At 45.9% G+C, this 27,703-nt stretch overlaps 1 protein-coding gene across 1 annotated transcript; it reads right to left on the reverse strand.

The window, feature by feature from the left end:
* LOC105854072 (dixin-like) lies at positions 1–27,703 on the reverse strand. Its single transcript, XM_012729886.1, has 5 exons — positions 27,591–27,703; positions 7,109–7,238; positions 3,515–3,640; positions 739–970; positions 1–113 (listed from the first exon to the last, which is right to left on the reverse strand). Exons 1-5 carry the CDS (start codon positions 27,648–27,650, stop codon positions 2–4), a joined length of 660 nt encoding a protein of 219 aa, XP_012585340.1. The 5' UTR covers positions 27,651–27,703; the 3' UTR covers position 1.

Here is a 27,703-nt window from a genome sequence, read left to right on the forward strand (position 1 = left end):
GTTACCTGGAACAGCTGGACTCAGACGGCGACCTCTGCTGCCCTTCGTACTGCTGCACCAGGGCTCGCACGCTCCAGTATGGGTTCTCAATCTCCTCATCCGTGCTGCTCTTCCTAAAGTAGGGCCACCAGCAAAGAAGAGGGCTCAACCCTTCAGTGCAGGTCCACCCGACAAGCACTAAGTGAAGCCCAGCCCATGAGCACTAAAGGGAAAAGATGAGTAAGGCAAAAACCCCTGCCATCCAGGCACCTGGAAGCTAGCAGGGGAGACAGAGGTAGAGAAACAAGTCACTTTACCAAGTCTCTAGTGCCTCAGGGTCACGCTCGTCTCAAACAGATACAAGCCCTAGAGTGTTTCCCGCTGCCACTCTCCAGGACAGCTGGGCTGTCTGGAGACATTCCAGGGTCAGACATCCCCAGATGAATGGGAACAGTGCTGAACATAGCTCCCAGTGAAAACACATTGTGCCCAAGGCATGTGTTTAAAATCCTGGGCATTGTAGCAAAAAAAAAAAAAAAAAAAAAAGCATATATATGATGCCTTTGTTTGCTGCTAACTACAAAACAAACATCTCTTTTTAAAGAGATCTCTCTCCTTTGGCATGTCCTGGCCAAACACACTCTATCCTCTTTTCTGCAGTGTGCAAGTGCTTAGGCGACACTCCCATTGACCACACTGTATCAGGGAAGAAATATCAGCAAGCCGGACATGTTCTAGTCCCCACATTTCATTCCTCACCTCTGTCGGTATCGAAAGACATCCCGTCCTGACCGTGATACGTCATGACACACGTCAGCCAGAGCGGCAGCTGCTCCCTGGGCCACCGCCGTGGCGCAGTGTGGCTGGTGACTCTGCAGAAGGGCTCTGGAGTCCCGTCCTTGGCTCACGGTCCTGCTAGAGCCAGGTTTGAAATGAGCTGCCAAGGCAAGAACCAGCCTCATGATCGACTTCAGGTTTCCTTCCACAATATCTGAGGGACAGAACAGACAGGTCCTCAGAGGGAGGCAGAGAGCTGAGGACTTGCTTATTTGCCAGGGATCCAGGTAGGCAAAACAGGCAATGTCTCTGAACTCCCAATGCAGTGTTCCATGAGGGAGACAGAAGATTTAAAAGCAAATACAGGGCCCTCCCTAGTAAAGCAATAGGTTTAAGCGAGCACACTTCAGCACAAGCTCGATCCCTGGCCAGGGAAGTGACCCACATGGTGCTGGTGCAGCAGACCTTTCCTGACCAAGCCACTGCTCCCCTCAGCAGTATACTTCATCACTCTGCCTGTTCTGCTCCTCAGTCTGTCTCTGGTGAATCCTCTCACCGCCCCTGCACCTCTGGCCTGTACCCAAGTTCTGTATGCATAAATAAATAAATCTTTAAAAAGAAAAAAGCAATTACAACAAAGTACAATCGTGTGTGATGGGTTTTTTGAGAGCTCAGCAGCTTGTCTAGTCTAGAAGGCTCAGGAAGGATCTTGGAGGAAGTGAGTTCTAAAATGTGACTTTATTGATGGCTAGTGGTTTACCGGACGTGAGAAGAGAAGGAGAAGTAGAATACCAAGAGGAGAGAACAGCAGAGTTAATGGCCTCGAGTAAGTGAAGAATGCAATAACAGAGCCAACAGGAGAGCTTATCGTCTGGCTACTGGGCACTCTCAAGATTCAGTCTGAATCGAATGTGCTGGAAGTAAAGGACACAGCACACACACAAAAGAATGCAAAATACCTCATTAGATCTCGTACAAAAAAATAGAATGCAAAACGCCTCATTTTAGATTGATTACATGTTGAAATGGTAATGTTTTGATTAGGTTAAATAAAATATGTGACTAAAATTAATCTCACCCACTTCTTGCTTTTTTTAATGTGGCTATTAGAAACCTACAAGTTCCACACATGATTCGTATTATATTCCCGTGGCACGGCCCTGGGACCAAGGAAGAGAAGACATTCCACATCAGAGGAACTGAGAGCAGAGGCAGAGGGTGAAAAATGAGGCCACAGGGGAAGAATTAGAGGTGGAGTCAGCAAGGCAGAGTAAGGTGTAAGAAAGATGGGACTGTTTCCTCAGTGCCTCAGATGGGGAGAGCTGACCACAGTGGATGTACTCCACAAAGAGCACTCTGGCTACAGAGTGGACAGGAGGCAGGAGGGGGACCAATACCGATGCCGTGGGACTAATCAGGATGCCGGTGAGCGGCTTGCTGTGCAAGACACCGCCGCCCTGTGTGGCAGTGCTCCTTCAAAGCAGCTGAATGGGCCAGGTCCCCCAGCCACTCCACCGGGGGGCCAGATCAGAGATGACCGCATGGCCAGATTTGCTTGAGAAGGAAAGAGGAATGTGAGCTGCAAATTATGTGTGAGGTCTGGAGAAAGCTAATGTGCGGAAATGGGTAGGCTCTGCTGTTTTAGTTCCAGAGCCTGGCAAACACGCAAGGCTGAGGGAAGGATGGGTGGCGACCTTCCCAGGGCGCCCTGGCTGCGTCTGCCCCGCCTGCATGACCCCACACAGGGAACACCAGGAGTTCAACACAAAAGGAGCATTCTTTCCTGCCCCCACTGTCGTCAGTCATGGGCAGTGAGACCCAGAAACTGAGGCAGGGGCAGAACCAGAGCACAAGAAGCTCCAGAGAAACAGCAGGACGAGGGAGCCTGCCTCCAGGACACCTACACAGTTTCCTTCTCCCATCTGGGGCTCAGAGTTGACTGAGAAGCGTCCTTTTTTGCTCTGGGGCAACAGCCAAGGGCCTGTGCAGGGGCCACAGAGCCTCTTTCATCCTACCTGGAATGTTCTGTGATGTCTAAAAAAAATAGTGCTATAAACTATTTTACTTCTGGGGAAAAAAATTAGGATTTGAAATAACTAGTGGTCATGAAACCCAAGAATTTAAAAACATGCTCTATTGCCAATTTTGATCACTGAAAGGAGACATTTTAAAGTTTATTTTTTAAATGTTTATTTATTTATGCATACAAGAACTGGGACACAGGCTAGAGGTGTGGGGGTGGATTCACCAGAGACAGAGTGGGGAGCAGACAGGCAGATGGACGAAGTACACTGCAGAGGGGAGCAGTGGGCGGGTCAGGAGAGGTCTGCAGGGCCATGTGGGTCAGCTCCCTGGCTGGCTGGGAATTAAACTCATGCTGCAGTGGCTGCCGATCGCTTCATAGTGCTGTGCTTTAACCTTTTGCACCACCCGGGAGGGCCCCATTTAAAAGTTTATATCACAATTTTGTCATTTCTACTCAACTATTCATTTTCTTACACGTACTCATGCAAGCCTATATTCAATTAAAGTAGACAGAGAACATCTATCTTCACCCTAAAGCGCTTACTGCGAGTCTGAAATTGCTCCTCCTCAAGAGGATAACTTTCTCTACAGAAAAATGGCATGAAGCCAGGGGTCTAATCCTACTCCAGTCCACTCCGAACCTCGGACTACATACCCTGGGTTCTTCTGAGGCTGGCAATCACCGGGTAAAGCCAAGTACACTCATCTGCCAGAGATGTGATGCAACACTGACCTTTAGCTGAAGTCTGGTGCATACGAATCTTTTTAGAGGCCACGAACTGTAACACTTGCTCCACATTGTTCTTCATCTCCTGTTGGTTAGTGGGACTGAGCTGAACCCCGCTCAGCTTTTCTCCTGCTGTTAGAAGAGAGAAAGTGCATGAAGTTATAAGGAGGATTGGATTGGCATCAACGTTTCCTAGGAAGGGGATGCCTGATGTGAACAGCAAAATGGTATCTCGATAGGCATGTGAGTTGCATTTAGTGTTTGTAATTTGGATGGGAAAGAGAAAACCAATGGCCCTTCTGGAGGGCCTTCAAATGTTCAAATCTATACCCAGCAGCCTGTGAAGTTACAAAGTGGATAGCATTCATTCAGCAAATATTCATTCAACAAATATTCATTGAACATATACTGTGAGGGGCCTTCCCTGGTGGCTCAATGGGTTGAAGCACAGCACTAGTAAGCTACCCACAGCCACCTCAGCTCGAGTTCAATCCCTGGCCAGGGAGGTGATCCATAGGGCACAGAAGACCTCTCCTGTCTTTCCAACTGCTCCCCCAGCAGTGTGTTTCATCAATCTGCCTGTTCAGGTCCCCACTCTGTCTCTGGTGAAGCCTCTTACCCCGCCCCTCTGGCATTACCCCAGTTCTGTATAAATAAATAAATAAATCTTTTTTTAAAAAAAAGAACATATACTGTGCACCAGACACTGTTCTGGGCATCAGAGATACAGCAGTGAACAAGGCAGGGTCACTTTCATCATGGAGTTTCTCTGTGTAGTGATAAAAGATGACTATGCTAGCATGTCAGCATTTCATATAACTTCAGGTAGTGCTAAGTGATTGTGGTCTCTCTGATAATACATTTGGGCAGAAACTGGGATAAAGCCAGGCATGTTCAGGCTCGAGGGGAAGCACTCCAGATGAGAAGCCACAGGTACACACCCAGGGTGGGAATGAGCTCAGCTTATGTCAGGAGCTGCACCAAGACCAGAGGCTCAGTATGGTGCACCCCAGGAGAAGGGAGCGAGGTGGGCAAGGCTAGGCTATGGGGGGCTTTGTGGGTCAGATTAAAGAACTTGAATCTTCTGCCCAATATAAGGGGCAACCAGTGGGAGAGTGTGAAGCAAGGGGATTGCATGATTTGATTTAGGCTCTTAAAGGTGGATGCTGTGTGGACAATTATGGGGAGAGAAAAGAGGGACATTAATGAGAAAGAAAATTAAAATCGTCAAAGCAAGAGGTAATGATGGTTTGGGTGAGAGTGGAAGACATGGAGAGAAGACAGATCTGGTAAAGTCTGAATGCAAAGCACACAGCCCATGGGAAGATGCTATCTGAGGAGGGAGGAGAATTAAGGATGACTTCTCAGTGGTGTGCCATAAAGCCGTGTGAGTGGTGCTGTGACGAGTTACTTAGTAGAAGCCTGGAGGGAAGTGGGCAGTTCTGATTAGGAAGTTAGAGGTTCATTCTAGACACCCATGCAGTGGTGCTGAACAGGAAGTCGGACACTTACATCTAGAATTTACGAGATAGTTGAGGATGGTGACAGGAATTTGAGAGGAGATCACTTAGGGGTAGAGACAATGTAAGGGTGAAAAGAACGCCAACATTTTGAGTTAGGGGAGAGAACACTCAGCAGAGCAAATGGCAAAAGCCACTGAGGAGGGAGGGAAACAAGCACGTGCCAACTTCTGCCAAGTCATAAAGTGAGCACCAGGGACTGGCCACTGGATCTGATGAGGCACAAGCTGTGTGACAGCGAGGAGGGCAGTTTCAACGGAGCGGGAGTCTGGAGACAGTGAGTTCAAAAAAATGCAAACGAAGATGGAGAATTCACTGCATTTTTCTTCCTATGTAGCAAAGTCTCAATAAAATGCAGCATTGAAGAACTTGCATTTGGGGAAAAATAAAAATAGGTCATGTATAGAATTGGAAAGAAAGCAGAAAAGCGTCATACTGGTAGCTGGTGGGGCTGGGAGTGGTCAGAACACAGGTTGAAAAGGGCTTTTGACTTTATACCTTTTTGGACCTTTTGGATTTTTCCAACATATATTAGTTACCAGGACAATCTATTTGAATAACTGAAAAACTAGATGTTTAAAGTGAGCTTTGGGATTAAAGCCAATCTGGTTTGGAAGTCTGCTTTGTCACTGAAATCTATACAACCCTGTAAAGAGGCTTTCGCCTTTGTAAACCTCATGAGTAAAATAGTAGCATTCACATATACCACATTATAAATCAATTAAAGTGGCAAGCTTAGCTCAATGCTTGGGAGATAGTATTTTTATCTATAATGATAATAACATTATGCACCATATGTATAATAAGCATAGATTTATAAAACCTTCTTTTAAGCTGGTTTTAGTGGGGGTAATATTACATCCCCCAAACACAGAGGCTAAGATGAAATGAAGAGAGCTGCTCTTAGCTATTACCACTGTCCACTGTTCTTTTTTTTTTTTTAGATTTATTTATTTATGCATACAAAACTGGGGTATAGGCCAGAGGTATGGGAGTCTGAGAGGATTCACCAGCAGAACAGGCTGCTCCCAACTCAGGATGGACTGAAATACACTGCTAAGGGGAGCAGCAGGCGAAACAGGAGAGGTCTGCCACACCATGTGAGTTACCTCCCTGGTGGGGGCTCGAACTCATGCTAATGACTGCAGATCACTTCATAGTGCTGTGCCTAACCCTTCTGCCACCAGGGAGAGCCCTATTACCATTGTTCTTCTCAGTGAATGAACATGCTGACGAATCCATGCGCTCTCTCAACAAGGCATTATTCATGCATAGGTTACCTGAGGCGGACCCCACTCCTTCCATCCCACTCAGAGCCCCACAACCTTCAAGGACTCTAAGCAAAGTCGTAACAACAAATATTTGAGCATCTATTATGTGCCAGGCACCTGGATAGATATTGTAAGAAATGGAGAAAAAAATCATACTGTATCTGCTCTTAAAGAACTCAGCCTCTACAGGAGAGACAGAGAGGTGAACAGCGCCATTTGGTAAAGGAGCTGAGTTCCATGCTGAGGATGTTACTGTCTAAAGAGAATAACCTGCAGCTTCTCCAAGGCTGCGCGAGGAAACGCCCTTCCATGAAACATCACGGAAGTGAGGACAGAGGTCCTTCTGGAGATACACTCTCTTTTTGCCTGGATCCTACTTCCCTTTCTAGCCTGGGCTTACTCTTTTTTTTTTCTTAGCCTGAGTTTAGGTATCGGTACTTCTGTCAAGGAACCCCAAACTCCCAAGATGGGGTTAGGTGTCCTCCCAAGAGCTCCCATCTGTACTCACCCTGTCAGAGTTCTAAGCACATAAATGGAAGTGACTTCAGCCTGCAGTCTTTCTACCTTGGAAGACTCTTGAGAGCAGCGACTGTGCTCATCATCATATCCCTGAAGCATAATCTAGTGCCTGGCACATGGTGTTTATTGGCTAATGAACAAATGAATTCGCCTTAGTGAGTATTTTGAGTCTTCTCTATTTCCTTTTCCATCTATTTTAAAGAAGAAACGATCTGCTCTGCCTTCAGAGCATGTGGGGGAGAAACATGGTCACACTCTGATTTATGCTATAGCCTCCAAGCCTCACTGACCCACGATCTCGATGAGGTAGGCCAGGATCACCCCATCCCGGAGATCCTGTCGCAGGTCCTGCACTGGCTTCACCGCTGGCCTCTTCTTCAGCTGTGCATTCACCCAGGCCACATATGCTTGCAGCTGTTGCTAGAAAAGGAAAAGTGCAAATTAGGGGAAAGTTGTCTTTATCCTTATCCTGTATCCTGCACCTTGAGTGCGCACTTGACTTTGGGCTATGGTGGGTGATTATAACCAGAGAGAAGGGTGACCTTTTCAGGAAAGAAAGAATTATAGTCAACAGAGCATATTCTAAAATTCCCTAGTTTTATCCCTAGTCTTTGGGGATGAGGTAACTTCTGACTTGGGCGAAACTAACTCAGATTAGCAGAAGAATGTTTCATTGATTAAGATTCCTGCTTTCTTGAAATGTACTCTGCTGACCAAAGATGCAGGCTGGCCCCAGAATCACAGCCAGTTTGGGGGTTAAGCACTGCTCCCTGTCACTCCCCCATCCCTGTCTTCCAGCTTCTCTGACACACTCACTCACAGCCCATATGCATAAAGGACCAAGACACTCCTAAGAACTATCCTGGGGAAGCAGAAGTGAACAGTCAACAGCTCAGTACTGCCTCTCCTGCAGCTGCTTTCTTCAAAATGAGATGCTAGTGCAACCATTTCACAGTCAACTCAAGATTTATTTTCCTGAATAAATCCCATAATCCTGGGATTGCTACAGAGTTAGGTTTAATCTGTGCTTTATATTGTCAAAGAGGATCTAGTTATTTGAAATCTGCACAAAGAAGGAAAAAGAAAGGCTATTGTAAGTGGTGTTCCTAAAGAGGGGTGGAGGTGGGGGCGGGGGTAGGGGTGTGGGGGTAGTTCCATTTATTTTCAGACAGAGCTAGGGCCCAGATCATCAGAAGCCTGTCAGGCCCAGAGAGGGACATAGAGCTCCCACAACTCATCATCCCAGTTCCTAGAAGATCTTGCATATTCCATCTGGTCTGAGAAAGGGCTTTAAATATCCAACAGTCCACGAGCAGAGTCAGAGGACAGAAACCAGCAGCACTATCTGGTTTCTGTAGAAGACCCTGAACCTAGAAGTTAAGTCCAAGGGCTAATGGTATTAAATTATAATTTGGTTTAGCAGGGAAGTAGGGCTGATTTCTAAGCCCCAACCACTTCCTTAATGAAATGCTGTTGGAAATTACTCACTGGTTGCTTCCTAAACTTAAATTAAATCTTCATTATTTTCTCTCTCAATGCTGATTTGTGGGATTAAATCAAATCTTTGCAAGATGGTCCTAAAGCAATGATCATCAGCTACTGAGGAAGTGTAGGCAACCTGGGGGGAGCTTGTGAGGGTGAGGGGGCAGAATCTAATATTGATACTATTTATTATCTCTCATGAACTAAACACTACTTTTGGTGTTTCAGCCATGTTTTAATGAGCTCATGAATGTAGCTGGAACAGGGTGTATCACAAAAGGGTTGTTTATAAATGGTCATTATTAATGTCATCTAATTTGATTGGCACAAAAGCACTTAAGAGTCACAGGCCATCTCCCTTCCATGGTTAAAGTTACATAACTTCTCCAACACCCTGTTAGCTAGGCCCGAGAAGACTTAGTATTAAAACCTGGTAAATGTCCCAGCACTGACATATTATTCTCCCAACTCTCCAGCTCACTCTACACAACAGTGGTGGCTACACCTTATACCCTACAGGGCCTGACTTCCAGGGTAAGGCTGAGTCAGGTAATGCTTCAAAGTCTGCTCCCAAAGCACTAAGCAGCCCAGGCAAAGGCCTCTTTTGTAATGAACCACTCTAATCTGGGGAAAACGAGGTTAGACCAGGAAAGGCAATAAGGATTGCATCGGGACCTGACTACTTGGCTTATGTGTAAAACTCCTAAGCCACTTCCCTGTACCTAATACCATGTTCAACCTGCCCACCAGACATTCACCACTAATATTCTTCACCAGTCTGACACTGTTCTCAAGATAGAATCCAGGGTCCTTAGCTGTCTTTTAAGTCGACTGTGTCCTGCCCCTTCTCCAGCTTCACTCACTTCTCATCCATCTGCCCTCCACGTTTCAGCACATCTGAGCGAGGAGCAAAGCACTCCCTCTCCCCTGGCCCTGTCATCCTTTAAGTCTCAAATGGCACCCTTTCCAGAAAGCCCTTCCTGGCCCTCCCACACACCTCACATGCTGATATCCTTCAGGCGTGATGTCAGATGGTCTGTTCAACAATAACTTGGGAGCCGGCACTGTGCTAAGTTAGGAGACTACAATGAGCTTTATGCTTTCAAGAAGCATACAGAAAAGAAAGAAAGAAGAAAAAAAAACAGAAAGAAATGAAACTTGGAGGCTGGCAGAACAAAATTCAGACAGGGCAGCATAAGGTGCTAGGAGGGGATTAGCCCAACCTGATGCCCAAGCTTCAGGAGGGTTCCTGAGGAGAAATGGGGACAAAGAGAACAGTGAACTCAAAGGAGGGAGTTAAGGTCTGAACTGTGCTCTCGGGAGAAAGCATCGACAATTCAGAATGATTGGACTCAGGGTAACAGGTGCTCAACAAATATTTGTTTGAATCAGTGAATCATCTGTCACACTTCATCAGACCAAGACTTTAGGTGATTGCAAAAATTAATTATGCAGAAACAGATGAGAGCAAGTATTTTTCATTAGGCCAGATCATTTCAACTTAATGGCCTTCTCCTGACTATTGAATAGAAGTAGGCTTTGATGCAAAACCGATTAGAGGTTTCTACAGGAATTTTCATGCACATAATCACCCCTGTGGTTTCCCAACAAAAGAGGATTCTACAACATAAACGATCATAATAGTCACCACTTTTCTAAATACCTACTCCAGAGCAAGAGTTATGCTGGACCCTTTAACACATTTTCTCTAGTGATAATCTGCCAGGGAAATTTTATTGTGTCTATTTTGCCAACAGGCACCGAGACAAAAAAATAGGGATATAACTTGTTCCGACAGTGAACTCTCAAGGCTGAATTCACTGTGACGTCCAGCCCACGCTCTCCACTTGACCACACTGTTGCTTAATTACATGCATCCTGAGGTGTCAATGACCTCACTGAAACTCTCAGGATGGAGGCCTAGGAGTCTAAATCACTTTTTCCGCCAACAACCAGTGTTTCTGTCTCATCCCTAGGACCTACACTAAGTGATTGTCTGCTACTCAAAGTGGCCCCCAGGACCAGCATTCCCAGCATTACTGGGAACCTGGTAGAAATGCAAACTCTCAGGCTCCACCCAGCCCCACTGAACGAAACCTTTATCTTAAGAAGACTGCACTGGTGATTCACAGGCACAGCAAAAAGAGAAGCATGGACGGGTCCCACTGACCCCACATCTGGCTGCACATCAAGACCACAAGGGAAATTTTCTAAAAGCGATGGGCAAACTTTACCCCCAGCCCACCAACTCACTCTACAGGAGAGAACCCAGAAAGCTTTATTTTCCCAAAGCTCTCCTATGATTCTTGTAGAGCTGCCTTGAGTCGTTTTCTAGCTGAATATTCCAGATGCCTTAATCAAGGGGTTCTAACCCTGACTATTTACCCAAGATGTCAAAATATACCATACACCATCAGAACCACTTACATGTGGGGCCCTTGCTGATCAATACTGCTTATGTGTTCCAGACAATTAACTATTCCTCACATGAAATGGTCCTGTATATTACTGATCTTCCATCCAAATTCTCTCTTTAGACAGGACACCTCAAGCCTAAAGACAACACTTTGGCTGTAAAGAACTCATTCAAGGGATTTCTTTTTTCCCTCCTTCTTCCTCCCTTGGCCACCAGAACACACTGATGACTCATACTAGCTGTTATTCAGAACCCCTAACGTGTTATTATTTTATTAGTTTTTCCTTTTGAAATAATTTCAGACTTAATGCAGCAAAAAAGATACAAAGTATTTCCTGTCCTCATAATCCAGTTTCTCCAAATGTTTGTTTTATATAGCCATGACAGAATGACCAAACAGGAGACTAATTTTGAAATTGGGAAATTAACACTAATAATCTGTGAAGCTGTGAGTTACTCTGCAGATTTTATTCAAATTGTCCCCCAAAACGTCCTTTTTCTTTTTCTGACCAGGCTCCAACCTAAGCTCTCATCCTGCATCTAGATGCAGTGTCTCGTTTGTCTCCTACAACCTGGAGGAGCTGTTAAATCTCTTTCGTGACCTTGATGATTTTTAAGCATATGGGCTTGTAACTCGTTTTTTATAGCTACATAGTACTCCAACGAAGAAATATACCTTTGCTCATTCAACCATCCTCCTGTACATGAGCCTTTAGGTCTCTCCCACTATTTTGCAATTGAAAGCAATGCTACAATGAGTAATCTTACACATGTGTGTTTTCATGTTGCTACAGGTCTATCTTCAGGATAGATTCCAGGAAGTAGTACTGGGTCAAAAAGCAAGTACGAACAGGGCCTCCCTGGTGGCGCAGGGGTTAAAGACACAGCATTATCAAGTTATTGCCAGTCATTGCAGCACAAATTGGATCTCCGGGCAGGGAGCTGACCTATATGGCACAGCAGACCTCTCCTGTCTCACCCACTGCTCCACTCAGTAGTGTATTTCAGTAGATCCACCTGTTCTGCTCCCCACTCTGTCTCTGGTGAATCCTCTCATCCCCCCCACCCCCCGCCCCGCACCTCTGCACCTCTGGCCTACACCCAGTTCTTGTATACATAAATAATCTTAAAAAAAAAAGTCAAGTACAAGCAGATCATTTTTTTAGACATTGCCAAATCCTCTCTTCGAAGGGCTGTATTCATGGCATTCCCATCAGAAATGTGTGAGTACACGTTTTCCCACATCCTTGCTAACAGAATATACTGTCACACTTTAAATTCTGCCAAAGCAATAGATGAGAAATCATTTCTTAGTGTTGTTTTAATTTGCATTTCTTCAATTATGAGTTTGAGCCTCTTTTTGTATGTTTAAGAATGTTTTATATATTGTATACCTTATTTCTATCTATGTGACTTAACTATTCATGTCTTTTCCACATTTTTCTATTAAAGTTTTTGGTCCTCTGTTCCATTTCTTTTTTTAGCATGTTCTTGACTACTTGCTATATTTATTTCAGCGCATAAACTTTAGTATTACTTTTCTAACTTACTAAAATTAAAGGTAAAATTCCCAGTGAAATTTTTATTGTCATATGAGCATGTTACTACATCACTACATCCTCATGCTGGCAACTTTACCTTTTTGTCTTCGATAGTTGTTGCATGTTATTTCTCAGTTGTTTTTTAACTTTATGATGTTTTCTGGCCATAATTTTTTTTAAAGATTTATTAAATAAACATCAAGAACTGGAGTAGAGGCCAGAGGTGCTGGGGGAAAGAGGATTCACCAGAGACAGAGTGGGGAACAGAACAGGCAGACTGACTGAAATACACTGCTGAGGGGAGCAGTGGGGGTCAGGAGGGGTCTGCAGAGCCATGTGGGTCACCTCCCTGACTGGGAATCAAACTCATGCTGCAGTGGCTTCATTGCGCTGCCCTTTAACCCATTGTGCCACCAGGGAGAGCCCTATTGTTGTTTTATTTAATCGAATTTAGTGATAATTTATTTTATTGCTTCTGAATTTTGAGTCACAGAAAACTTTTCCCTATACTAAAGTGAAAGAAAGCATCACCTGTTTTTTTCTAGTTCTTGTACTTTTTTTTTTTTTTTTAGATCCCTGATTCATTTGGAACCTGGTTTATGACATAAGATAAAGATTCTAAATGGATACCTATCTGTTCCCCTATCATTTATAAAAAAAAATCTTTACCCCAGCAGTGACAACCTTCATGTACTAAATTTCCAAAAGTTCTTTGGCTTATTCCTAGACTTTATATTCTATATCCCTTGCATATTTATATATATGCACCAGTACCCACAACATTTTACCTATAGAGGATCCAAAGTATATTTTAATGTCAGCAGACTAATACCTTCACAGTAAAAAAATCTTGACTATTTGTTATATTTATTTCTGCACATAAACTTTAGTATTACTTTTCTAACTTACTAAAATTAAAGATAGAATTCCTACTGAAATTTTTACTGTCATTATATTAAATGTATAAATTAATTTAGGGAGAACTGTCATCTTTATGATGTCAAGTTGTTCTATTCACAAATGAGGACTGTTCTATTCACAAATGAGGATATCCTTTCATTTCTTCAAAAGTATTTTTCAGGAGTATTGTAAGATGTTCCTCCAGCACATTTTTCACATTTCTTGTTATGTTCATTTATAAGAATTCAGTCTTTTTTGTTGCAATTATAATGAGAAATTCTCTACCATTATGCTAACAAATTATTTTTATCATATATGAAAACTATTGATTTCATGACGTTCATTTTTACATCCTCTTATCTTATTTCTATTGTTTGAATTTTATCAGTGATTCTCTCTGGTTTCCAGGAGTACTATCATGTCACCTCAAAAGTTTTCTTTACTAAGCCTTAGTGACAGTTGCAGTGGCTAGTGTCTGTGACACAGGGCTGAATGCAGTGGACAGAGTGGGCATTCATTCCTGGTATCTGTATTTAGGCAAAACACTTGTAGATTTTTCCACTTTAGAAAATTAGTGGTTTGGAGGGAGAAAAAGTGTGTGGGGGGGAGAGCACATATAATCTCACTGTATATATTTTGTACATAACACATATAGATAACCATGTTAAGAAAATATCTATCAGGCCCTCCCTGGTGGTGCAGCGGGTTAAAGCACAGCACTGAGAAGCTAAAGCCACTTCTGCATGAGTTCGATACCCGTCTGACCCGGAGGTGACCACATGGGGTGGCAGACCCTCTCCTGACCCGCCCGCTGCTCCCCTCAGCAGTGTGCTTCCTTGATCTGCTCCCGGTTCTGTCTCTGGTGAATCCTCTCACCCTCCACATTTCTGGCCTGTACCCCTCAGCTCTATATTAATAAATAAACAAATCTTTAAAAAAAAAGAAAAGAAAATATCTATCAAATCCTATTTTCCTCAGTGTTTTTATGAGGAATGGCTGTTGAATATGGATAAAAGCTTTGTCAGTGTTTGTGGAGATAACTTATTCTTCCTGAAACTTATTAAGGTGTTATATGTATTAACGGATTTCCTAATAATGTTAGAATTAATTGCACCTGATCATAGTGAATTATATTTTTAATTGGATGCAAATTCTGTTCCAATACTAATTCTGTTCTAATACTAATACTGTAATCAAAGTATTAGTACTATATATGTTATACTTATATATACTATCATATACTTATATATTATATGTGCTTATATATAGTATTATAGTATAGTGTTATTTATATCATAGATATTCATAATTATTAGTCTATAGTCTTCATTTTGTACCTGTTATCATCTTTAGGAATCAAAATTATACTTGCTTCATCAAAGCAGTAGGAAGATTCTTTCTTTTCAATGTTCAGCAGTTAACTATGGGACACTGGGATTATCTGCTGTGTGCCAGTTTGGTAAAATTCGTCTGTGAGATAATCCGGCCTATATACTTTGGAGATGTACCTTAATAAGATTCTCTACTTCTACAGAAATTGGTTTTAAATTTTCTGTGTCTATCAGTTTCATAATCAGTTTCCCTAGAAAATTGTCCATTTTATCCAATTTTAAAAAAATATTTATTTATGCTTACAGAACTGGGGTTCAGGCCAGAGGTGCAGGGACAGTGAGAGGTTTCACTAGAGACAAGAGTGGGGAGCAGAACAGGCAGACTGACCAAGTACACTGCTGAGGGGAGCAGTGGGCAGGTCAGGAGAGGTCTGCCGTGCCATGTGGTCACCTCCCTGGGGTGGGGATCAAACTCATGCTGATGTGGCTTTAATTTCTTGGTGCTGTGTTTAACTAACCCACTGCGCCTCCAGGGAAGCCCATTTTATCCAAGTTTTAAAATGTACTTGCACAGGCCTGAGAAGATTCATAATCTTTTGTTTCAATGTTTATTTCACCATTGTCATTTCTTCCTTTTTATATTTGTGATTTTCCCTTTTTTGTCCTCATATTAGCTTGCAGTTTGTCTATTTTGACCATTTCCCCAAAAATTCTAAAAACACAAATGCCTTTGAGAATTGCTGCTATTTTGGCCTAAATCCCTTAAACCACAATATCAAGACCAAACAACATTCTGGATGTCTAACCAGACACTCAACTTCCTCAGTGAGCTATTTCACATTCTTTCCCTCTCTTGCTCCTCCCCCTCCCTTCTCTTTTTCCTCTTCTTCTGTTACCACCTCACACTTATTGACTCACACAGCCCTACCCCAAGCCCCCTAATAGGTCATCACATCTTCTGCTATAACCACATTTCTTCCATTTTGTTCTTCTATATTTTCTCCTGTTGTACACTGACCTTCAAAAATTCTTGCTTGATTCTATTTCTCAGGATCTTGCCGGATCCTTCTAGACCCTGTTTTTCTGGACAATTGTTTATTCAAATCAACCAACATTTCTTGAGTTCCTACCCAGTGTTTACAGGCACATGTGTAATTGTAGTGCAAAGTGACCAGGTGGTGACAGAGAACTGTCTAACAACAACATCAGTGCACCAAAGGAGCCACAGGAAGGAAGGACAGGGGGATCCAGGAGAGTCAAGAGAAGAGAGACATTGGTCTGGTCCCTTAAGGATGCTTATCTGTTGGAGAAGAGAAGGGCTTCCTGAGGCAGAGGTGATAAGAGGAGGAAGACTCATGAACGCACATGGTATGAGTGGAGTGGTTACCTCCCAAATTAGGGTGGGCAGAGCCATCACCGGGAGGTGATGATGATGGAGAAAGATCAGCAGAGACCTAGAGAGCTTATGAGACTTAAGGCTTTGACTCCCTCAACAGGAGAGTATGGTGATTTGAAACTAGAGAAACTGTGAGACCCACATCTTAAAAAGGTGATTCTGGGGCCCTCCCTGATGGAGCTACGGGTTAAAGTGCAACACTATGAAGCTATCAGCCACTGAGTATGAGTTCGATTCCTGGCCAAGGAGGTGACCCAAATGGAGCAGCAGACCTCTCCTGACCCGCCCGCTGCTCCCCTCCGCATTGTATTTTGGTACATCTGCCTGTTCTTGAAGGAAAGCAGTTTGGCTTAGCAGTTTAGCTTGGTTAGCAATTCTGGGCCTCAGGCTGATAAGGAAGCGCCCGCGACCTTGACGAGGGTCTGGCTGTCTCCATCCCCGTACATGGGCACAGACCCAAAAACCCCAGCTTAAAGGTTCTTTTGTAAGCCACAGTAGCCCTTTTTGTTACAGTAACCCTCTTTTTCATGTATATAAGCTGGATGTGAAAAGTAAAGACAGGGACTTTCCTTGTGAACAGACTCACGGTGTCCGTCCTTTTTCCTTTCAGTTCTGCTCCCCATTCCGTATCTGGTAAATGCTCTCACCCTCTGCACCTCTAGTCAATACCTCAGGTCTGTATGCATAAAAATAAATAAATCGGGCCCTTCCTGGTGGCGCAGCAGGTTAAAGCACTGCACTGCGAAGCTAAAGCCACTTCCGCATGAGTTCGATTCCCGCCTGCCCCAGAGGTGACCACATGGCGCGGCAGACCTCTCCTGACCCACCCGCTGCTCCCCTCAGTAGTGTACTTCATCGATCTGCCTGTTCTGCTCCCCACTCTGTCTCTGGTGAAGCCTCTCGCCACCCCTGAGCCTCTGGCCTGTACCCCAGTTCTGTATGTACAAATAAATAAATCTTTAAAAAAATAAAATAAATCTTAAAAAAAAAAAGCGACTCTGGACAGAGCAGAATATAGATGGAAAGAGAAGTATCCAGGTCTGGAGAAACCAATGAAGAGACAGGAAATAATAGGAGTGAAAGAAGCGGAGCGTCTAAATTGAAGCAGCCTAGCTGGAAAGGGAAAATTCCAGAAACAAGTGAGAAGTGACTGACAGGGACGCAGTGCCTACCTTCCTCCATCTCATGCCAAAGACTCTATTATTTCTACTCTGCCGAAGAAAGCATACAAAGAGACAGAAGACAGGAACACTCAGGGCAGAAAGCCAGGATGTAGCAACATTAAAGGGACAAGTGAAGTGACAGAAGCAACAAGTCTTTAAAACCATGCAGAGGACAGAGGAAGGACTAGGTGAGGATCTGGGGAGGAGAGATTTTTCACTGTTTTGTTCTGATGTTTGCTCTTACTCCTTTCAGAAAAACTCTTTTCTGACTGTACTCAGACTCCGAGGTGGATGCTCTCAAGGAAGACAGCCTTCATTTCTTGGCAATTTGTTCCTGGCGTTTTTCTTTGGATTCCCTTCTGGTGCCAGAAGTTTAGCATACTCTGCAACCTCTTCCTTGCTTTCTCCTAGTAAGTTGTTTCTTTGGAGTACGCCAACATCTGTGGAGTCATGAGCTGGGTGGAGCTAGGAGGCTGCGGTGCTTTGGTTCTAGGTGCCTTACCTTCGTGGTTTAAGGGCTTCCTCATGACCTTTTGGGGGACATCACCTTCCAGAGAGCTTGAAAAGTCTGCAGGTTCTACTAGCTCCTTTGGGACCCCGGTGAAGAGGTACAGGAGGATCCGTGAATCCAAGGACATCCTTCTCCCCCTTTTTACAGTGACCATGATTGCAAACACTCAGCCAGCATCCACAAGGCAAAGTCAAGTAGACTCAGGCTTTCTTTCACGCCTTGGGCTATCCCAGGACTGCCCTTATGAGTAGCGGGCAAGCTCCACCAGAGAGAGGTCAGAACACTCTTCTTCATGAAGACACCTACCACTGATTTGGACAACGCACCCTTCCATTCTTCAGCCAAGGTGCCAGCAGCAACGTCTATGGCCATAGGCTTCTCAAAAAGGAACAAAGTTTGCCTTCATCATCTATTTCATTAAATTTCTGGCAGCCAGTGGCTGAGAAAGAGGTTCAGCTTCATCTTGAAGCAGCCAACTGCCTCTCAGGGGCCATGACCAAGAGGAGGGGCTCCCCAAGTGCACCCCACCCCATGTGCGCACCACCACAGCTGGCGTGAGATGGCTGACCCAGACAAGGCCAGTCAGGTTTCACTAGCTGGTGGGCTCTGGGTTTTGAAACACACACTGCTGTTGCGAGCAATGGGAGGGGCAAAGGGACCCTGAAAGTGACAGAAGCCAGGGCTCAGGCGGATTCAGACAATCCTGGAAGACTATCGGTTCCAGTCTGGAGAGATCCTACTTGTCGCAACATCTCCACTCCTCGCTGCTCCAGAGCACTTACTGCTGATCCTGTCTCAGCACCACTGGCACCACTTCTACGAGGTGGCCATTGATGCCTGACTGCAGGTGCCTGTCAGGTGCTACAGGCCTGTGCCTGTACCACCTCTAGAGTTTGTTCTTGTTGCCTCTGGCTCTCTGGTGCTGACTGCTGCAATGTGGCCTCAGTGGCGCCACCTGTGATTACCTCCAGCCACCACAGCAGGCTGGGTCCTGGTCTACCGCCTATCAGTGTGCCACCAGCTCCAGGCTCTCGCAGGCCTGACGTCACCCTTCAAGAGGAGCTTTTGGTTTGGACTACTGGACACTGCAGGCCCTGTAAGCATACCCTACTGGTATTCTCTGTGCTTGAGGCCTGTCTTGCAGTTGTAAGCGCAAGGGTGAGGGCTCACTGAGACACTCCCCAAGTGTGCATGGTTTCCGCAGAGTCCGTGCAAGGACTCTACTCATTTCATACTTCATAGGCTTTGGTCACCTTTCTTTGATCAGATACCATCAAGTGGGAAGGGGGTGTTAAAAGTCAGGTGGCAGGAACTGAAAAACCCCAACAAAGGCAACAACAGAAGCAGTGAGGGGGAGGAGCGGGTGTGGCTGGAGAGGAAGGTGGAGAGGACATCTGGAGGGTGAGTTAGGGGCTCGCAGTGCAGGGGAGGCAGGTACAAGGGGGGTGTGAACGATGCAGAGGAGAGCTTGCGGAGGAGGGTGGGCCCTTCCTCCTCTGGTCCCAAGGCAGGGCCAGGCATGTAGTGCAGGTGGGTCAGAGGGGGCTGAAGGAGCTCCAATCCACCTGCCCCGCTATGGAGTAGCTGCTGGCAGTGAACAGGGCAGGGAGACTGAAGGAGGCTTCAGGAAAGGGACCCTGTGGGCGCTGGGAAGGAGCACCCGCTAAGATTTCCTGGCAGCACCAAGTACTCAGTGAGCCTGGAAGCCATGATTTTAGTCAGTCGATCAGCAAGGTGTGTGACTTCCCTTAGACGTGCTTGGCAGGGCTGGGCCATGAGCAGAGGAAACTGAGAGGGGCCAGCCAGGGCCTGGAAATGGTCAGAGAGGCAGCCATACCAGGCCAGAGGTGGTGAGAGCATTCGGAGTGAGTGCTCATGAAATCAGTACTGAGAAGGAGAAACTAAGAGGAGAGAGAAGAGTAGGGAGAGAACTTGATGCAACTGGAAATAAGTTTGATGGAAATGGGGGAGAGTGAAAATTGGGAGTTTTGGCAAAGAGAAGAATTAAGAGTTCAAAATGTCAAGGGTAGGACAATTCTCTGGAATAATATATAGGATGTGACCTCAGTTGAGGCTGATGTGACACAAAGAGAGACCAGACTAGCCTCCTCTTGCATCTGAAGTCATACCAGATTGGTAAAGATTAAAATGCTGAGGCTGTTTATTATATATATATATATACATATATATATATATATATATATATATATATATATATAAACTTGATAAGGATGCCCACAATGATACTGATACAATGATTTGTAAAAGGAACTCTGTCTGCAGGGACCTATTAAATGGCACCTAACAAGGGGATCAGAGATTCACAATCAGGTGGGGTCATTCTTACCCCTCCTTAGCCCCACAAGTTAAGATTACAGCAGCTTTAGGTCCCCGCCCCTCCCACTCAGTCTAAACTAAGTCCTCACTGTCTCCCCTTTTGACCTGTAGGTACCTGTGCTCCTCACCCAAAGCACAGGCAAACCCTGTTCTTGCTATAAATGCTACTGCTGGATCTGAAAAACTTGATTGGGAGGATAAAATAGACACTCTAGAGGACAGCCACTCTGCCCACACCCCCCACCGAGGTGTTCATCTCTAAGTAAAGCCAGCAGTGTGTGCCAGGCCCCTGAGCAGCTCTGCTGCTTGGTTTTAAATGGACAAGAGCTGCTTCTGCAGGACATGAAAGACTTTTGCAAGAGGCTGTTCCTGTCTGGGACTGCACTAGGAATTTTTTCTTTCTCCTCCTCCTCCTTTTTATCGCATAATATTTTTTAAATTTTTAACTTGTATTTAAGTCAGATACACAAATATCGGAGACAACAGGTTTCTCTGTTCAGGGCCAGGGCGGGGGGTCCAGAGCCCAATTCACTCACCCTCCTTTTCTCCATTTCCAAGCGCCACCCTTCACCCCAGCTATCTGAAGTAACTCCTTAGGGCAGCTAAACTCAAATAAGTAAACAAATAAAAAACCAATACCTTTTGTTTCCTTCTAGCATTCTCATTTTATAAATCTATCACTCGGTGAAGACAAGATGCAACTGGTTCAGCAACATGAAAATAGTTGGAATGTTGACTCTCTTGAACACGCCCCTAGTTTTTGGTGTGTTTTCGACAAGGGCTGGAGAAGCACAGTGGGAATACAACTGGGTTCAGGTCAGACTCACAGGTGGAGCTGCCCAGCCCTCAGCAGTACCCCTGTGTGGCAACACCCTCGTGTATACCCACACTGGGGTCCCAAGGACTAGCCTGGGAAGACCCTAGGGTCCAAGTTGGTTGGTCTAGTTGAGTCACATACTCCAGCCTTTAGGCATAGAGCCAACTTCTCATTCAGTCTTTCTTTCTGAAAATGTAAAATATAAAATTTAGATGCTAGCATAAGCCATGAGCCCACCTGGGAGAGAAAAGCCAACTGTGGTACAAGGGAATGCAGCGTCCCCCAGAGAGCGCAAAGCGCAGCAGGACATTCTCCAAGGTTTTGAGTCCTTGAGCTTCACTGTTTCTCAGGCTTGGGTCCATCCTCTCTACGGTTTAGTTTTTCAGCCTTTCCTTGGATTCTGGGAATCAGATTCTAAAATTTCTATCTCTGCTACCTCTGCATAAGTCCTGCACACCTGTGACCAGACTAATAAAAAAAAAAAGCAAGACAATCAAAGGTACGATGCCAGCCACAGCCCAGAAGGAACCACTGCCCAGAATTAACATCTAACCTCGCTTTGGGGAAGCTCGAATGCCTGTGAAATCCAGGTGCCTGTTAAGACTGAAACTCAGGAAAAGAGGCTATGTAGTAAAAGCTGTATGAGCAGGATTTCAACGTGAAGAGCTAGTCACTCTCGAGTTTTAAGACCTGTGGTGACACAAAGGAGTGGCTGGTGCAGAGGCCCAAGCGCCCCCCCCCCCCATCTCCATCATCTTCCGCCAAGACACTCCATAACCCCACCATGTGAGCAGCAACTGGTCCATTACATGTCTGGGATCTTGTTTGTGCAGGCAATCTTGCCTTGAGACATTTCTGAGATCAAATGTAACTTTCTTTCTGTTTAACTTTGGGACCTGCCCTTCCTTGTAAACATAGCCTGCTTTCTGTGTCTTCTCCAAGCCTCAAGGTCAAGGAGAATTCCTGCAGGGGACTTGTTTGGTTAGAGTTGCAAAAGCTCTGGCTGGACTTCACCCTGAAGTCTGGGGGACCTGCTGTTTCCAGCTCAGAACATCCAAGGCGTTGGCTGTGTGGCGCCCTGCTGGCTAGCAAGAAACAAACAAGAAAGGCAGTGGGGTTGTTCCTGTGCTAGGTAGGGGAGGATTCCAGAGGAAGCCTGAGTGTCTCAGGAAGGAGTCAGCTTTGCAGGGCTGCTAAGTACCTGTTTGGCACTCGGAGACCCTCCAGCATAAAAGCCATGAGGAGGTGGGGGTGGGGATAATGGCTGAGAAACAAAGAGGAAAGCAGGGGAGTCTGGAAAGCTCCAGCTGTGATTGGGCTAAACTGCCAGTAAAAACACAAGCCTGTGTTTCTTTTCTGTTCACTCTTTCAGGAAAAACTACTTATTCATTGAACCTGGCAGCTAATTAGGATTAGGTAAAAATAAAGTGGGTAGGTCAAAACTATCTTTCTGCTCCCCTGTACAGCAGGACTATTCATACTGAAGTTCTTCATATCATGTTGGGCCCAGATCAAAGGATAATGCAGCAGAAAGAGCATAGCTTTCATTCCTGTAGTGATAACCTAGAGACCTGGTATAAGTCTTTGTCTCCTCCCCTTATTTTTACCCTCCATTAGTTATGACTTCCACAAACACTGAAAAGTTAACTAAGAGTGCAATTTATTGGAAAAGTGCCCAATAAATGCATGTGAATGAGAGGGTACGAAATCACGGGGTGCTCTGCGGTGTCCCCCATCCTCAAACAGGGCAGGGATCCACTCTATGGCCTCTGGGGTTGGCTCTTTATCCCCTTGCCATACCCAATCTCTGAAGGTCATTAGTTCCGCAGCCACTTAAGTGGAGCCTGATTTGGGTGATACCCAGCAAATATAATACATTCAGGGCTCTCCCTGGTGGTGCAGCAGGTTAAAGTGCAGCACAATGAAGCTATCTACAGGTAGTGCAGCAGTGTTTTGACCCCACAAGTTGCAGGATACTTCTCCTGTCCCCCACTGCTCCCCTCAGCAGTGTATTTCAGTAGATCTGCCAGTTCTGCCCCCCACTCTGTCTCTGGTGAATCCTCTCACTGCCCCTGCACCTCTGGCCTGTACCCGTGTTCTGTATGCATAAATAAGTAAACAAATAAATAAATATTTTTTAAAAAGAAAGAAAATACACCCAGGAAAGTGTCGCTGAGTCTTTGGGCTGCAAAGCCTACGCAAACAGGCCAGTCCTGGCCAAGCACTCCCAGCTGCCCCTGGCTCTGAGCTGCCTGGGGGCGTGTCACCTGGCGGGCAGTGGCTCCACACGCCTGGAGCCCATCACTCACAGGAGGACATAAAGCTGCCTGAGCGCCTGCTGCCAGGGAGCATCTGTCAAGTTGGCATTGACTCCTGTGGGCGCAAAGCCAACACGCCTGAGTAAGGAGGAAATATCAGTCAGGATAGAAAAGAGAAGGGTAGGGAGGAGAGTGCTTGTTACATTAAAGACTTAAGAGGCCTTTTAATTTCTACCGCAAAGCACAGAGGAATTCATTGTGGAAATGTCTGCAAGCCTCTGGTTGGCCCCAGGTTGCAGATCCTAAAGCAGGGAAGGCAAGAGGCCCTGGGGGAGATGCTCCCTTCAGGTACCCATCTGCCCACCCTTTTCCTCACTCAGTCTGTGTCCCCAGACCCCAGACAAAGGCCTCCCCAACAGATGACTGAGTGGGGTTTAAATATCTCCTTTTCTACTTGGAGGGAAATTAATAGGAAAAGTCTTCCAGGTCATATGCTAAATGTCTGAGCCTTCAGTTCAGAAAACACATATCGCAGCATTTTAATAAATTCTCCCCCCAAATTCCAGTCCCTCAGGCCACTGACACAACAGCCAGCACAGGTTTTCTCTATCTCCTCAAGGAACATTTCCCCTTTCTTTCTTGGCCTGTAAGCCCCTGGAGGGCACAGACTGTTATTTGATTTCTAGTTCCAGAGTCTGGCATGGTGCCTGGTAAACACAGTAATTCAGTGAACCTCTGTTGAATGAGGCCTGCACCGCATATTTACCAGAGCAGCACAGGGGAAAGTCGGCCTCATGGAGCAGGTAGGTTGGTAACTGTTTGGGGCCTTGCACAGTATCAGGAGCGGAAGGAGACTCTAGGAGCACCCACAAACACTACATCGTGTGTTTTTTCTCTCTCTCCCCTTGGAAGCGGGAACTGAGTGTTTTTCAATGCTTTCACCCCCCCACCCCTACCCCGCCCCGTAAATGACCAAAAGGAACTTAGTGAACACTTACTGACTAAACCATAGCGTCACTTTAGCTCTATCACAGGCTACCGACACAAACACCAAAGTCTCTCTTTTCCTCTCCCTGCTTGCTCTCCTCATACCTACACCACGGAATGTTTGTGGAACACACAAGTAATGGAAACATGCAAATAAGGCAGGAGGTAACATCTTTTACTGAGCCTCCAATTTTTCTTTTTTGAAGAAAGTCCAGTCCCCAGAGATACCTGCTGCAACATTATTCAAAGACAACGTTCCTCTGAGAGTATCAGTGTCAAGTCAAGAGAAGATAAATACATCACTTTCAGGGACCTACAGAATGTGAAAATTGTGAAAGCGGGCCAGGCCCATGACCTAGGCGGGAAGTGGAGGAGAGCCAGGGCTTGTTCTAGAACGTGGAAGAGGCCAAAATGTGTGGTTAAGTCACACTGCAGAGGAACCATGTCAGTAACAGGGACGGCACTGGCAGCTCTGACAGGCAACAGCTCTGTGAGTCATCTGTCAGGTGTGCTGAGGCCAGGCCTCTATACAGGGAATGTGGCAGAAAAATACCTGTGCCTGCACAGTGATGCACAGAAGCAAATGGATCGGAAATAGAGTCCAATGGGGAGTAGAGGGAAGCCTTGATTCAGAGGGCAGGGTTTTCTCTGCTGCAGGGGATCCTTATAATTAACCAATTAGGGCCAAAGCTTCACTTCCTGTGGCAGTTTTCTCTGCTACAAAGAATGAGGTCACTGCCCTAGAAACATCTGGGTGATGAAGAATAGTTTCAGTTATGCTTGGCTTATTCCCGGGAGACGACTGGATACACGTATGGCATTCTTAGCCTCAGAAGGAAGAGTTTCTCCAAGGAACTGAAGTGTATTGTGACACCAGCTTTTAAGTCTCTCCTTACATCCTTATCACATAACTCAAGCATAAGAACTCAAAAACACTGGGTTATTTGTGGGTTCTTATGAGCTGGCTACTAGCTGGACACTCCTGGGCAACTATGACCTATTTGCTATCTACAAATCAAGACAGAGCATTCCTTGATGATCTACGGGGACTAGCCTGCATCACCAGGCAGGCCCAAGGAAGCCTAGCCCGCTGTTGACCTGATTACGTGACTACCTCCATGGTGGTCTCAGGATAATGCTGGTTTTGATGACATCAAAGGCTTCGCTGATGCAAATGCCTCTTGGCATATGTTCACAATGTCGCCTTCTCTGTTCCTTGTAAAACTTTGTCCCCCATTCCTACCCCACCCTCCAGGCTTTATTCCTCATACCATTGTCACAAGATCAGCTCTTACTAGCCTGTCTGCTTTCAATAAATGGCACAAGAACTTCAAGTAGCAGTCTTGCCTTGCAAACCTGCTCCACAATGGCCGTGTCCCTCATGGCCTTCCCCCTGCAGGGCAGCAACAAAGTCCTGTAGCAACAGTTCTTAGGCAATCTAGAGGCTGGAATAGGTCAAAGCCCTGCCACCCCTGAAATAACCAACCAAACTATTACTCAGTAGCACTAACTGTGATGCTATAGAGGAAAAGGATGATTTTTTTGAATTATGGAAAGAATTCATTAATCTGTAAGGGGTAATTACTAGCAGCATTGTTTAGGCGATGCCAGCTTCTCACAGATCTCAAAAGCATCTACTGGCTGTCGGAGTGCAAAGCTTTGAAGGGAATGGCTATACATTAGCCTGTGAAAAGGGGAGAGCAAAGTTGACAAGATGGGTAGGGAAAGCAAATGTCAGAGAGAGAAGAGAGGCACCACACTGGAAATTATTATGAAGAGAGGAAATTATTATGAAATTGTGGGTTTATTGTTTGCATGAAGCCTCCATTACCACCACAGAAAGAAAACTCTCCCACTCCCTCTTTCCACTTGTATTTTACAAGAGTGAGAGTTCAGGGGATAAGGAAGCATGAAAGCATGTGCAGCACACACACACCCCAGCCAAGCCTCTTGGTTCACCTGGCTCTTCAGCAGAAAGTCTGGGAAGAGAATATCAGCAAAGGCAAAGCCCAGGCTCGAGGACTCTACTGGTTTCCTCCTAGTGATATCTGCCAGCTGAGCTCGAAAGCGAGGGGGAGGCTATATGTAGGAGCACCTCAGAGCTTCTGCCACACCTGGGTCTCAGGCTCCAGGTCCAGCCACAGGAGTGAGAAAGGAGGATGCAGGAAGACTGGAAGCTCTCAAGTAAGTAGCTTCCTGGCTCCTCCATGTTTCAACTCTCTGACTGCAGCTCTTGTTAACAATCTCTTTGGTGTGTTCAGAGAGAAATGGTGCAAAGATGTGGTGCCCTGCAATGCAGGCAGCGAAGGTGGTGACACCCTTCTGCCAAAGGAAAAGTCTGACTCAGTTGGTTAGGCTGGGACAGCATTTCTGCAGCTCCCCTGTGTGTGTCAGGAAGGAGACTGGTACACTGGGGCCAGGTCTGGGGGAGGTTCTGAGTCAGGTCTCAGGCTGCCGAGCTTCTTAATTAGAAACAGGAATTAAGGAAAGAGCCTGTAATACAGCTGTAGGAAGACAAGCCACACACAAATTCATGAGAAGGGTTACCTCTGGGGAAAAGGCAGGCATGGGGGCAGGGGTGGCCAAGGCACTCAGTCTGGCCTGCTCTGTTCATGTTTAAGAAGAGAATGTACTCATATGTTCTTTAATTGTTTCATTAAAAGCCCATTTTTTAAAAAAGCTTAAACTTGAGTAAGACACTAATGGAAGAATGAGAAGTGGGGAGAAAAGGGGGGTGGGGGACCTGAGGGGGTGGTTGGTGGTAGAAGAAAGACACAACAGTCTAGTTCTTGCACGGATGTTCCTGGATACAGGTATAAGGCCCCCCAAGGGGGTGGGGCTCGAAAGCAATGGAAGATTGATGGAGAAAATCGCAACAGGAAAGGTCCTAACCCAGAATTACCTGTGTCACAGAAAATGGAATAAATAATAGAATTTAGAGAGAAAATGGGTGAAGCGAAAAAGACCCCCGGCAGCCTGCCCTAGCTCATTCAGCCTGACAGATTGAAGACACAGTCCCCACGATCACAAAGAGGGGGGCAAATGTTAGCTTCCCCGAATTGGGTCCAGAAATTCCCCCCTTCCCCCATCGTCTCTGCCAACGATGCCTTGGTTGTACAGAAATCTACTGCCCTGGATTTAGAAAGGGACATAAGCTCGAAAAGGGCTCTTCAAACGGGCCACCTACCCACCCTGCCAGCTCTCAAACTTTCTACCAATGCAATGCCACCCCACCCCTCCCTTGGCTCAGCTACTAGCTCAGGAAATCAAATGAGCACTTTTGCAAACATTGGGGGCTTCCCTGGGGACTTCGGGGTGGGGGAGGGAGAATCCCCAGAAGGGTGGAGACCACCTCTTTGGTAGGAGCTAAGCTCTCTGCATCTGCTCCAGTTTTCAGGACTCAGGTAAGCTACCGAGGTAGGTCGTCGCCCAGCCTAACCAGAGGCAGGCGCCCTTTTGAGTAGTCCCGGAGATTCACCGTCTACCCCAGACGGTCCCCACTGCCTTAGTCGGCTTTGCAGGCGATTTGTTTTGGGGTCCGGTGAGGATGGGGGGTGGTGGAGGACCACTTCCAGAGATTAGGCGGGAGGCCCTGGGGGAGGGGAGCTGGGAGTGTGAGGAGCAGGCAGTTACCTCATTGAAGCCCTCCTGCAGGACGTCCAGTAAGTTCCCCCGGGTCAGGCAGGCTAGCATTGTTCCTGTCGGGGGGCACCCCGGGCGGGGTCTCCAGGCCAGCGGCCGCAGCT

Source organism: Condylura cristata, unplaced genomic scaffold, assembly GCF_000260355.1.
Source record: "Condylura cristata isolate star-nosed mole 26May11 unplaced genomic scaffold, ConCri1.0 scaffold00025, whole genome shotgun sequence".
Taxonomy (NCBI): Eukaryota; Metazoa; Chordata; class Mammalia; order Eulipotyphla; family Talpidae; genus Condylura; species Condylura cristata.

Bases quoted from the DNA above. Each gene is read 5' to 3' on its own strand.
- LOC105854072 (XM_012729886.1), bottom strand. From the start codon at position 27,650: ATGCTAGCCTGCCTGACCCGGGGGAACTTACTGGACGTCCTGCAGGAG. The intron at 7,239-27,590 runs GTAACTGCCTGC...TTCCTTTTCTAG, and splicing joins TGCAGGAGGGCTTCAATGAG to CAACAGCTGCAAGCATATGT. The intron at 3,641-7,108 runs GTCAGTGAGGCT...CTCTTCTAACAG, and splicing joins CTACCTCATCGAGATCGTGG to CAGGAGAAAAGCTGAGCGGG.